Below are 14,391 nucleotides of genomic sequence, written 5' to 3'. Positions count from 1 at the left end.
ACCTTACCGCCATGGGTGACCCTACCAGGAGCACAGCTCCAGATGGCATACAGCGCGGAAACAGACCCTTTGGCCCACCGAGTCCGTGCCGACCAGCGATCCCCGCGCATTAACACTATCCTACACCAGAAACAATTTTTACATTTATACCAAACCAAACCTGTACGTCTTTAGGGTGTGGGAGGAAACCGGAGCACCCGGAGAAAAGATAGACACAAAAGGCTGGAGCAACTCAGCGGGTCAGACAGCATCTGTGAAGAAAAGGAATAGGGGACGTTTCGGGTCGAGACCCTTCTTCAGACCTGACCCGAAACGTCACCTATTCCTTTTCTCCAGAGATGCTGTCTGACCCGCTGAGTTACTCCACTTTTTGTGTTCATCTCCAGTTTAAACCGTTTCCTTCCTAACACAAACGGAGAAAACCCATACGGTCACGGGGAGAACGTACAAACTCCGTACAGACAGCACCCGTAGCCAGGATTGAACCTGGGTCTCTGGTGCTTTAAGGCAGCAACTCTACCGCTGTTCCACCGTGCTGCCCTTTACTTATCATCCAATAGGCTTTTACCAAAGCAATGTAAGCAGGACAGCAATACACATCCACTATTTGAACCATTTATTCATTGTTAAATGTTGTGAACATAACTGACTAAAAATAATGATAAAGACAGTATTGGCAATAAAAAATCTAATCCCCCCCCCCCCCCCCCTAACCCTACTTATCTTTCTCAACTTTCTCCCCTGAACTCGCTGAGTTCCTCCAGAATTTTGTTTTTTTTATGCTCAGGACTCCAGCATCTGCAGCCTCTCGTGTCCCCACTGAGATACTTCTGTGGCGTTCAAATGAACAGCACCCAAGTGTTGGTGAACGGAGAACGTACCTGGCCATCCTGTAGGTCCTGGCAATCCTTTGAAACCTCTGTTGCCTCGGGCCACACAGGGGAGTGTGACTCCTGCCAAATCACATACAACGAGGAGATCATGAATGAATGATTGAGCAAAAAGCAACTTGTAATCACATACTCATGCACATGCACAAACACGTTCCTGTAGACACGCACACACATGTGTGTATACAGATTACAAAACAAGTCCACATACCCACATCAATGTATGTGCACAGACACATATATACACACACATGCACAAGCATTCTCCTACAAACACACACTCACATGCATATAGGAACGAACGTTAGAAATATGAGCAGGAATAGGTCATTTGGTTATTTGAGCTGGATCCACCATTCAGTTGGAACGTGACTGATCTTTTACTTGACTAATGTTATGCATAGTCTCCGTATCCTTTGGTTATTTTAGCATTGAGAAGCTCATAAACCTGATCATGTTCAACAAATGAGTATCTACAGATATTCAGGTTAGAGATTCCCTTTGAGTCAGTGGATGTCGGTTGGCCTCAGTGAAAATTGTCCAACCCTGTTCAATCACAGTTCCGTTACTGCACACACAATTCCCTCAGGCATCCGCAAAGTGCAGTGAGGTTCGTTGGCCTTCCCCAAGATACAACTATCATATCCTCATTGTGTGCCAGCTTGCAATGCCCCATTAACCTTGATAATCGATACCACACCACTGTATGAGACTACTAGAAGATGAGGACCTTCCTCATATCACCTGGTTCTTGATAGCAGATTCTTCCTAGAATAAGATGCATTGCAGCTTCACCACCACTAAAATGCATAAAGAGTGCTTTAATTGCCCCAATCTCTCTGGAGTCATCTTGTGACACATGTAAGGGCGGATTTCCTAATGCATTTGCTCCAGTTCCCAGCATAGCCAAAATCAGTGGACCAAGATGGGAAGGAGCAGAAGGAAATTGAGCAGAGCAAGAGGAAAAGAGGAGGAAGGGAAAGGCACTGCAAAGAGTCGGTTTCAGACCAGGCTGTCTGACTCTGACTGGACTGATAGTGCCTCCAGTCTAATACCCCCATACAACACAATTCTCAGCGTAACTTTCCTCTGCTATCAGAGTGCCCATCTCTGCAAAATAATAACAGGACAGCAATGAAAACAGAGAATTCATAAGTTTCATTTATTGTCACATACACCAATTGGTGTAGTGAAATTTCACTGGCCAGGTCAGTCATACAATTTAAAAAAGCAACAGACTCAAAAAACGCATTTTAACATAAACATCCATCACAGTGACTCCTACACATTCCTCACTAAGATGGAAGGCGAAATAAAGTTCAAGTCCTTCCCTTTTTGTTCTTCCTTGGTCGGGGGCCTCGAGCCCCCCATTGACGGGATGGTCTTAAGTCCCGTATCCAACGGCGTTTGGGCCCTCCGCGTTGAGGCGATCAACCTCCCGCATCGGGGGGATGTCAGATCCTCTGCGTCGGGCGATCGAACCTCGTGTCGGGGGTGGTCGAGCCTTCTGTGGCGTTGGAGCTCCCGACTAGCCTCTCCCGAAACTGCGAGCCATTGATGGTAAGTCCACGGTGATCGCGGTGGGAGCGATCCCAGGCAAGGGATCCGCTCCGATGTTAAGTCCGCGCCCCGCGGTGGGGCTCACAACAGTCCGAGGCGGCTTTTCAACTCCATTGATGGTAGGCTGCAGAGCCCAGAGAATGTGATCCGAAACCTGATCACATCTCCGGGAAGGTAAGATCCTGGAAAAAAAAGTTACACCCGACCGCCCCCCCCCTCCCCCCACATAAAACAAACAGAAGAACATTAAAACAAACTTTAAACAAATGCTAAAAATAACAAAAAGGATGAAAAAACGAACAGACTGCCGGCAGGGCTGCCATCTCCCTCCTCCGGCGCCCCCTGGGAATTGGGATGTAACTTACCTTTTGAAATGCAATCATGCAGCATGTTTTGTGTACCACAGGATTCAGCTTCAATGGAAAATCAAACGTTCAGGAAAACTGGGGACTGAATGTAAATTGTATGTTGTCCCCCTAATTTCCCTCTGGCTCCTCCATCCCTCTGGGACAGTGATGCACAAAGGAACCAGGCCATGCACTTTGAGCCCAATAACATCCAACCCATGCCTGGAAGTCACTGGTCGTGTTAGCCTGAGGTCTGGACAATCATGCAGAAGCTGCTTTCACTTTGCTTGTAAGCCGTGCTCTGTGCTAAGGGGCTCTAGATGAGCTGATCCTAGCTCATACAGGTAGGTTTCAGCAACTTGTCTCAAGTAGGACCTTTTTAAAGTAAAGAACTAACCAGGCCATTTATCTGAACATCCTTCATAATCATCTTAAGAAGGGTCCTGACCCGAAATGTCACCTGTTCTTTTTCACCAGAGATGCTATCTGACCCGCCGAGTTACTCCAGCTTGTTGTGTCTATCTCCACAATCATGAGCCTGGCGATCACACTCTATCAAACCAGCTCCGAACAATCAACCTACTATCAACACCCCCATATCTCGACTGTTGACGTCCTAACCCAAAGCCCCTACCAAACATCCTCCACTACCATGGACTTATTTCCTAATTAGATTTTGCACTGATGACTGTTTCTTTTTTCTTTTTGGCATCTTGTAGAATTTGTGTGTAATTTAAGTTTACGTTTGTGTGTGTAGTCAAAGTCTATGTGCTTGTGATGTTGTTGCAGGCAAGATTATCTACCCATCCTTGTGCATGTGACAATAAACTCGACTTGACTTGAATTGCACCATGGAACCACTTGTGTGGGTTCTCAATGTGAACTGAGTGCACCTCCTCACCTGTAGGCATCACTCACACAACCTGTCCTAGATTTAACTAGTTTCCTTCATGCCCTGCACAATAGCAAATGATCCAAACATCAGCAAATTATCCAAACATCTCGTGAAATACCTGTTCAGTACCACATGACACCTTGGGCCTTCAACTCTTGAGAATGGTGCCATTGACCCAAACACGCACCATTATATATTTGTGTATACACACACAATTACATGCAAAGATGTGTATACAAGATATATGTACGTGCAATACACATGCACGTGTGCATATGTTGAAACAAGTTTATTCATGGATAACCCCTTGAGATGGACAGTCATCTCGTTTTCGAGGGGGTCCAACATAGAACATACAGCACAAGACATAACATACATAGAGGCTCTCACTGACCCACCTACCCACACACCAATCCCAAAACCCCTCCATCCCCACTTGTTATAGTTTATAACAATTGTTAATTGGCTTTACATATCCAATAATAATAATAGTTATGTGTTACAGCATAATGTTGATGCATAATACCATATACCACCTATCATACATCGTACGTTAATACACAAACGTGTACCTGTACACATGCATACACATGCACTGGCAGGTTCACATTGATGCATTTGTAATGTATTCTAAGTTATCTTCTGTGGTAAAATAAAACTATGCCCATGGCTGACTCATGTTATCCAGAATGTTTTAAACTATTTGTGCGTGGTACTTGTCCTCACTGCTAAAAGACGTATCTCAGTAAAACAGTCAAGTGAATGGCTAAAAAGTGGCCATGTTAATATTTGGAACTGAATGCAGTAATTAATATCCCAAATCCAAAACCAATAACCACAAAATGGTTCATCTCCCTCTGCAGGATCAAAGGGTAGGGCACTATTTTTCCAGGTAATGCTTACATTTTCATTCCGATTTGTAAATATCATATTCTGTTCATTTTGTTATTTCCATAATGTTTCAAAATCCATATGAAAAATTAAAACTACTTTTCTGAAATGGCCTTGTGGAATAACATTTTCCAGGCAGTGGTACTGATGTAGTGTTTTCATGGGCAAGGTGTAATTATGGTCTGATAGGTTTATTGAAGCAATTTCTATTTTGTGTGGATACAGGGAATTTATAATGGAACAAGCTGACAAATCGTGTGGGCAGACGTAGGTCAGATTGATGAAAGTACACATCATCCACAATTTCCTCAATGCAAGATTACTCTAGCTACCTTAAGGATGCTTAAAACTGGAGCGAAAGTAGTCATACACAAAGTGCTGAAGGAAATCATGGATCAAGCATCATCTGTGAAGGGTATGGACAGGCAGCAATTTGGGTCGGGACCCTTCTTCAAACAGAACCTGTCTCCAGTATGTGTAGGAAGGAACTGCAGTTACTGGTTTAAACTGAAGATAGACACAAAAAGCTGGAGTAGCTCAACTGGTCAGGCAGCATCTCTGGAGAAAAGGAATACGTGACGTTTCGGGACGAGAACCTTCTTCAGACTCAGGGGAAAGGGAATCGAGAGATAGAAACGATGATATAGAGAGATATAGGACAAATGAATGAAAGATATGCAAAAAAGCAACAACGATAAAGGAAACAGACAATTGTTAGCTGCGGGTTCTGACACAAAACTCACTTGTTCATTCCCTTCACAGTTCTGCCTGACCCACTGAGTTTCTCCAGCACATTTTCCTCAAGATTTCTGTATCTGCAGTTCATTGTATCTGCAAAAACAGTCTATGCTGTCTTGGAGTTCAAGGTCTATGTTATACCGATGTTACAATACTCACCTTCAGCGGCGCTGCAGTTCTGCCACTGGCTGTGCGCGCGACTTTGGCGCCTTTGAGGGGGGGAGGGGGCAGGATTAAAATGCCGTTTTTTCCTGCCTGTCGGAGTCAAACTTTCTCAGGCTGTTCAGCTGCTGCAGAAAAATCGTTCCGACTTCCGTTCTCGGAAGTTAAAAAAAAAAAATCGTGGGACAATTTAATCCCTATAAAAAGCTACTTCTAACGCCGTCAATGCCTACAATGGGACGGATCTCACGTCGGGGACAAAACATGAGGTAAGTCGTTTATTTTACATATAAACTTGCTTCTTAGGATGACTTTAATCCAAATTTCATTGGCGAAAATGTGATTTTGGCCCTATCAGAACCGGCAGTGTTTTTCCTGCCGATATGGGATTCAAATTCACTGCAACCGCAACGTTCCAATCGATCGCGTTCCACAAAAACCCACTCGCAAGATGATTAAAATGCCCATTAATTTACGGGAATTAAACATTAAATTCCTTCCATTTGGCCTATAAATTCATGACAATGAGATTTAAAAATCGTTATATTGTGAATTCTTGTGTGAATGTTATTTGGACACTTAGGCTATTTAAAAATGTTAATCTTTTCTTAAGAAATGGATAGATGTCGAGTCATTGAATATTGTAATTAGCTCCAATTAGGTAACTAACTAATTATATGCTTTAATCTCAGGTCATCCAAGTAAGATTGTTTCAAATTTGTTTCAGAATGCTTCAATCTATAATAACTGAAAATTTCATTCAGTTCTCTTAATTTAAAAAAAAGTTATGGGCTTTTGGCTGTCCTCGATCACAGCTTTTGTGTTAAGTCAATGGTAAAGCAATAGGGAACAAGATGCTAATTTCCGAGTATGAAAATGGCCATAATTTCTTAAATACTGAAAATATGAAAGTGAATTAGGTGCCGAATTAAACTCCTTTTTATGCTTTATCTGATGGGATAAATTGCAGACATGATATTTTAAATCTCAAAATTTTGTAACATTGCTATATGTTACACCTTCACCTTCCCTTAATGTCCGAGTACGCAAAAAAGCAATTAAGTTTTTCTAAAATATATTAAATAATTGAGCAACCACAACCATCCGGGCAGAAAATTTCTAAAGATTTGGAGAAAAGAAAATGTCTCCTCATTCTTGTATTAAATGGGCAAGTGCTTGTCACAAGGGCACAGCCTCCTAGTGGCAGGCTGTACCGATACACAAAACATCTTCACTGCATGTATCCAGTCAATTGCCCGAGAGTCCTATTTATTTCAGTTACAACTTTTTGATCTTTCCAATAACATTGATGATAGGCCCACCTAGTTCAATGCTGCTCAATGCGTTTTGGACCACTACATCTTGCCATGAGGAAGCAATCTACGCTCCACGCCACTGAGTCCAAAACAGATACAATCTTAATGCAAACCAAACTGCACACACCACTCCAGATGTACGCTCATCACAATTCTGCTGAATCACACCAATGTGTCATTTTTCTTCTACTTCAATCCTTTATATTGGGGCTGATGTAAAATTATTTTATTTTACTGTTCTTATTTTCTTACTGTTCTTTCTCTGTTTTGTCTAGAATTACATCCAGTTTTTCCAGCACACCATCTCATTAATTAAAATGATCTCTGCTGAGAAACTGAATTGTGTATTATTGACCAAATTATTTATTTCGAGCTGCGTGATTGGAACTCGATTGTATTGTGAAGGAAATGGGGCCACCATTAGTAATTTCTAGGAGACCCTGCTTTGATTGCTGAATGTCAGACTGGGAACACATGAAGGTAAGTCCAACGCAGACCTTTAATAGACACAAAATGCTGGATTAACTCAGCCGGACAGGCAGCATCTCAGGATAGAAGAAATGGGTGACGTTTCGGGTCGAGGCCCTTCTTCAGACTGAAGACTGAGTTACTCCAGTACTTTGTGTCTATCTTCGGTGTAAACCAGCATCTGCAGTTCCTTCCCACACAGACCTTCAATCCTTTGAGACCACCAATCCACATCCCTGGTGTCACAGATGGAGAGTATGATCTCCAATCACTGAATCTATTCCTATTATACACAGCTTTTTACCCACTAACTTGATAGATTGTTCAATGACCTTTTACATGGAGAACATTTCTACAGTTGTAGACATCAGGTTTGCCAAAATATTAGTGCTGGACCAATTAATGTGGAGTCAGTCCCAATGTGATGTCAGCATCATTCCATCTTATACGTTACTCTTTCTGCCATACATTATACTCTGATCTGATCAGCTATATGAACATTTGTGCATGGCTCAAGCACCAATCCAAATATTGTTACCCTGGGTTTGATTTTTGGTCCTAATAAATCAATGTCCCTTTGCACAATATCATTCCTGTTTGCTTGTACATATCATTGGTTTGTTTAGTTTAGTTTAGAGATACAGCATGGCAACAGGCCCTTCAGCTCAACAAGTCTGCACCGACCAGCAATCCCTGCACATTAACACTATCCTACAAATACTAGGGAAAATCTTACACGAATATCAAGCGAACTAACCTACAAATCTGTACGTATTTGGCGTGTGGGAGGAAACCGAAGATCTCGGAGAAACCTCCCGTGGGGCACGGGGAGAACGTACAAACTCCGTACAGACAGCACCCATAGTCAGGATCGAATCCGCGTCACTGGCGGTGTATGTGCTGTAAGACAGCAAATCTACAGCTGCACCACTGTGCCGCCCTCTAACGTTTCTCTGTGAACCACAACGGTGGGATCTTTCTCTACCTCTCTAGGTTCTCATCTGGATGAGAGGGGCTGTTCTTGCCTCTGTTTGGTACTGGGGCTGAATATACCTTTTAGGATTTTCAGTTACAGTTGCAAACAATAGCATCAATTCCCTATAACTCTACCAGCCCCTACCACTCCCTGCAATTTAACTTTTCCACCACAAAACCATGATCAAGCCTCACAGCTCCACTGATCTATGTTCAATCCTAATCCCAGTGCTGTGTGTGTGGAATTGGTACGTTCTCCATGTGAGCATGTGGATTTCTTCTGGGTGCTCTAGTTCTGTCCCACACACCAAAGAAGGTTGTTTGGATAACTAGCTTCTGTAAGTTCCCCTTGTGTTTCGACGTGTGGTAGATTCACATTGGTGGGAAAGCAAGGGAAATGAAAGGGTTAAAACATAAATTGCAAGAGTAATTCAGCGAGTCAGGCACATCTGTGGAGGACATGGATAGTGATGTTTCCCTTGGCCTTTCCATGTTTTGGTGCATCCAGTAACTACAGCGAGAAGAATCCAGACCCAAAATGTCACCTATCCATGTCCTCCAAAGATGCTGCCTGGCCCACTGAGTTATTCCAGGCCTTCGTGATTTACTGAAGATTCCAGCATCTGCAGTTCTTCGTGTCACGAAAATAAAATGTGGCTTCTTTAAACAGACAGGATGGATACAATGGAGAAATGACTAAACACTCCAACTCCTGCCTGCTGTATTGTAACCTTCATGCTAAATATTCGGACAAAGTTGGGCTGTATTCTCACATTAGTGAACCTGCGCTGTCCAGACCTCTTGTTAGCCGATACAGTATCATCTGTAGCAACCATACTCATTCCTCAAAACACTGGTTTCACCAGATTTAACCCCACAACCCTGAGTGTTTGTCGTTACATTTCCTCTCAGACTGGCGAACAAACCATAAATCTGAAGCCAGGCGTCAGGGCCTGTCCCACTGTACGAGGTAATTCACGAGTTCTCCCGAGTTCCCTCTGATTCGAACTCGGAGAATTACGGTAATAGCCACAACATGTTGAAAAATCTTCACGAGTTTACCGCGTTTCCCGAGTACCTGCCGTTAGCGTTACGAGCCACTAAGAGACGTCCCGAGCTCCGACGTACACGCTACGTACATTCTACAAACTTACCATGAGTTTGATTTTTTTTTAAACTCGGGAGAGCTCTTGGGTAAACTCGTATAGTGGGACAGGCCCTTTAGATGTCAACTTGAATGACCATTATTGGGGCTTATATATGAGCTTTGAAGAAGGCACCAGATAATAGCAACAACTTCCATTTGTACAATGGCTGTGCTAACTGTGCCCAAATGTTTCACAGCAATGTTACCAAAAGGAAATTGATGGCAAAGCAGATAAAATGATAGTGGTCCAAAGCTTGGTCAAAGACCAAGTATAAAAGGGGATTTGAAAGGAAAAAGTGAGGTTATATGTAGGTCCATTATATTCAGAAATGAGGAAAAGCCCAAATGAGAGGATGGCCTTGTTATTTCAGGTTATCAGGCTGAATAAGATTGCAGAGAGTTGTGGGCTCATGGAAGGTTTTAAAAGCAATATAGTTACGAAGTGAATGATAGCTAGAAGCTTAGATGTTCCTGGTCTGTGCTCGCAAAGGAAGAATGGCTACCAGCTCAAAGTACCTGGTACAAATCACTCTTGATAGTGGTACCACATGCTAGATTCATCATCCTCAGGAAGGGAAAAGGTTAAGGAACAATAACTGCAAATGAGAGTGGTTAATGTACGAGTAGTCAATTGTTTGCAATTTTTACACAATTGAGAAAGACATCATAGCAGGCCAGTTAAGGCCTTAGATATTGATGGCTTCATCCATTTGTCCAAATGAAACATAGCATTTCAACAGTCTGCACAACAATGTGCGCTACAGCATGCAGGAAAGATGAGAAGAGATAATACTGGGTGCAGTTATGTCAGTTGCTAAACCAGAGTACAGCTGTAACATGCAAATAGTGGCACTGAAGCCTTTTGGCAATGATGTAAGGGTTGGAGAGGAGGGGGGGGTTTCCTGCCATCATTGCCATGGTAACCTTTATTGTGAGGATTCTGGCCTCTCACCTCCCGTTCTCTGACGGCCGCCTTCACCAGCGGTTTCCCCGCAGCAACAGTCACCTGTAGTGTCCATGCAAAGGACGTGGAATAAATCAAGAGGGGCAGCAACAACAGTGCAAACGTGATCGCTCTGCCTCTAAATGGCACCGCCTGACAGCAACAAAGACGTAACCTCAACTCGAAATTCCTTCTGAAATTATTGCCACTGAACAGAGCAAACACTGTATTTTTTTTAAATGTGGTTTAATCTGATTTCTACCAAAGCTGGATATTGAAATGTGTTCTCAATTAAATGTGTTGCATGCCACCGGGGAGATAGAACATGACAACCCGTCTCAAGCCAAACAGACCAGAAGCACTTGGTTTTCTCAAGCTTCTTTACCCCGAACCTTCGTTACATTTAGATGCTTTAACTGATGAGGAAAAACATATCAGCCAGGTTTCTGTTCCAATAAATATCCAAAGGTGCTTAAATAGTGCCAGAAGTTTGGTGGACACGGGCTAGTTACGGGCTAATAATGGGGAAAAAAGCTTATACTCAAATTCTGGAAAAATGCTCCTATACCAACAATAAAAATGTGGATTTCAAACATGTTCGAAACATTACACCTGGAAGAGATGAGACTCCTCCTAGCAGGCAAAGCAGACCACTTCCAAAAGATGTGGTCTGCATTTATGGAACTATTACAAGCATAAGGTGCAATAGTAATTACAAAAATAAATGGTGCCAGGATCTGGTGACGGGGGGTGAAAAATACGGTTGGTATATAATAATAATAATAATGGATGGGATTTATATAGCGCCTTTCTAATACTCAAGGCGCTTGAGTATTTTTTTGCGGAGTTTTGTGTTATAATAGAGCGATTGTTTCTCTTTTTTTTTTTTTTTCCTTTCTTTTCTAGGGTCTATTTCCCTTCTTTACTTCCTTCTCTAACTTCTTTTCTAAGGGGCTTTCTTTTCCCAACACTTTCCTGCACCTTCACGACTCTTTTTCACTTTCCTTACTTCTTTTATTTCTTAAAGCTCAAAAAATGAAGTGGTACAACAAATGTAATAAGATATATGTGATGTGTATTACTGTACTTTATTGTACTTCTAATAAAAATATTTAAAAAAATAAAAAATAAAAAAATAAAAAATAAATAAAAGTTTGGTGGACACGTTGGAATTCCTACATTTAAAGAGGAAATAAGTAATTCTCGGGAACTGGAGGTCAACTAGCTTATTGAAGAGGATGCGAAAGGTAATCACATTTTGACTCAAAGATATAATAAATAAACTTTTAAAAACTGAGAATACGAGAAAAAAGGTTTCCACACAGATCTATAATGGGAATAGACCTCTGTATGCCACAGAGTGATAATAGAGAGCATGATTAATGCAGTCAAAAATCACAGAATCATTGAGACTGAGAATAAGAATCATTGGTGTAGTTTTTATGCCAGTAAAGTTTCAGAATAGCAAGGTAACAAGGTAGACATGTTGGCAATCATCATGCCATGGTTATTGATCCCAGAGTTGTCATTCTGACCTTAACACTTCAGTCAATAGCCTCTCTCAGGACCAAAAATGTATTCAGTAGCAAGAAGACTTCTTCACCAGTGTGGACGTGCAATTTTCAGTGTAAATTGAGTTGGTGCGTTCATTAAAATTGTTTTTTTAATTTAATTGCCTGGAAGAGATGGCTACAGGATAAGGCTGTGGCGATGGGAAAGGTGAAACACATGAGGTGCAAACTTATTCCATTAGTGGTGGAACGTGAGGAAGAGAGTTCAATCTGAAGCCGACACTGGAACTGAATGGATGTCTGCGGCACGACGTGCATCCAATTCGTGCTTGCATGAGCCAATTAATTTATTTCGTTCATTTTCCAGGACCTGGAGGTTTATCAGCCTTCAGTCCCATAATTCTACCCAACACCATTTCCTGCCTAATGTGGGTTTCCTTCAGTTCCTCCATCACCCTGGGTCCTCTGTCCCCTTGTACATCTGTCTTCAATAGGGAAGACACAAACAAGTACCTCTTCAACTTGTTTGCCATTTCCTTGTCCCCACATAATAAATTCACCTGTTTCTGTCTTCAAGGAACCCATATTTGTCTTAAGTAATGTTTTCCTCTTCACATACCTTAAGAAGCTTTTACTATCCCCCTTTATATTCTTGGCTAGCTTTCCTTCGTACCTCATTTTGGTTTGTTCTTTGTCAGGTAATGGGAGGCATCACTCGCTTCCTACAGTTCCAGATGGCAGTGGACATTCACAGAAGCAGACTCTACCTATTGGTGTAGGTGACTGATCTAGTTCAACCTAATCTGGGTACAGATTTGGTTAGTGAGAAAACAGGTACATGTCTGCCTTGTTACCTGGGACTTGAGTTTGGGCATATTGACTTCCGGATGGATTGCAAACAATTTAACAGGAACATTATCAATATCCATTCTATGCAATAATTGTTGTAGATTGCAATCAGAATATCAACACTCATTAAGCTGCATCCTCTGCACAAGCACGATTTCCTGGACTTCAGATGCAAATTGCAATCATTTGACCCATTCTCTGCCCCCCCCCCCCACCTGAAGCCAATGGCATCCACCATTTATGCTGTTCACCATTCAACATATTACTTTATGAAGTTATTTTATTAATTCCTAAAGAATTCAGTAAAAGACCAATTAAGAGGCCAATTGGCCATTTCATCAATGGCAAGCCATTATTGTGCAGTTGTCCCAAACCATCAACCATGCAGAAATTGTACAAACAGATAGAGCAGAACTTCATGGCTTTCATACCTGGCGCTCCTGGATATCCTGATGATCCCGGTCTTCCATCAATTCCTGGATCACCTGGAGGTCCTTGGAAACCTGGAGGTCCTGGAAGTCCATTACCTGGGTCACCTCTTGCTCCTGGAGGTCCCCTTGGACCTGGGCTGCCTGGGAGCCCTTTGACTCCTGGAAAACCAAATACACGCTCCCCCTATGCAACAACACAAATACAACAATCAGATATGTATTGAAAATATTTGAAATTCATTCAAAGTTAATGGAAGAATAGTTAATCCATTTTAGGGCCACTGAAATTATCTCCTCACCCACAATTCCCGCAAGGGCTCTGTGTATAAATTCCATCCATGATGTATCTGGGCAGGAATTCCGCTGAGTGTGAGAATTAATGTCGAGTGTGTCATGTTGCTAGGCTACACAATCTAGGAAGTTTCTAAGCTTGATCACCAGATTATATTTTGTCAGTTGTTACAATGGTGAGTGGGATATTATAATTGAATGCAATCCCATAGAACCAGGAATGAGAAGGTTTCCATGGCTTTGCCATCAACTGCAGTTGCGCATGTCGGGGGGGGGGGGAGGTAAAGATCTTATTTGACATTGTTTGTCTTCCTTGGGAGAGAAGAACAAGCAAACCTGCCCTTGTCCACGCTCACTTTATGGAGATTGGCCATGTGGGGAGGCACGGGGTATTATTTTGTCCTTGGTAGCTTGCTCTAGCTTGGGTATCCAACCACAACTATAGGTTTTACTCAGGACCTGAAATTGGTCTCTGTTGCAGTTGGCATTCTAGCACAAGCTACTCAGGGCAACGTTCCTGGGTCGGAACCATTGATGCTTTGTAACTTTGTTGGTGCCCTTTAAGTGGCGACTCTTTGCATACCTTGGGAATGCAAAACAAAGAATATCACTGTGACTTGTCACATGTGACAATAAAGTATTAATCAATTCATTAATTCATTCATTCATTCTACTTTTTCACACGTTTCGGCTGATGGGAACAAAATGGTCAGGAACAAGGGTGTTTAAAGGCAAGGCAAAACTAAAATCAAATTTAGCACAAAACACCGCGGAGGGAAATCTGAGTCTTGAAGCTGCATAAACGGAACCACAGGGATAATCTCACCATGAGACACATGACAGATAATATGATTGTCCCCTTTGCTGAAACAGAAAGGTATGTTGCTCGTGGCTCAATGAATTCTGAGTTACTTTGGGTATTCACACAGAGTGCCCTTGCCTCTTTCCTGGCTGAAGAGGGGTTAGTCTCAACATCA

At 42.3% G+C, this 14,391-nt stretch overlaps 1 protein-coding gene across 7 annotated transcripts in view; it reads right to left on the bottom strand.

The window, feature by feature from the left end:
* col4a6 (collagen type IV alpha 6 chain) overlaps positions 1-14,391 on the bottom strand; it is a 394,735-nt gene that overhangs the window by 104,728 nt on the left and 275,616 nt on the right. For 6 of the 7 annotated variants that reach the window (XM_033030165.1, XM_033030164.1, XM_033030169.1 and 3 more), the window contains exons 25-27: positions 13,124-13,307; positions 10,342-10,395; positions 882-953 (exon numbers count right to left, since the gene is read on the bottom strand). In XM_033030165.1, coding sequence (XP_032886056.1) covers positions 882-953; positions 10,342-10,395; positions 13,124-13,307 — 310 coding nt within the window. The remainder of the gene's footprint in view (positions 1-881; positions 954-10,341; positions 10,396-13,123; positions 13,308-14,391) is intronic. The other variant, XM_033030170.1, reaches the window with a different exon arrangement.

Source organism: Amblyraja radiata, chromosome 12 (assembly GCF_010909765.2).
Source record: "Amblyraja radiata isolate CabotCenter1 chromosome 12, sAmbRad1.1.pri, whole genome shotgun sequence".
Classification (NCBI taxonomy): Eukaryota; Metazoa; Chordata; class Chondrichthyes; order Rajiformes; family Rajidae; genus Amblyraja; species Amblyraja radiata.
The sequence above is the reverse complement of the archived record's forward strand: the minus strand, read 5'-3'. Positions and strand labels throughout refer to the sequence as shown.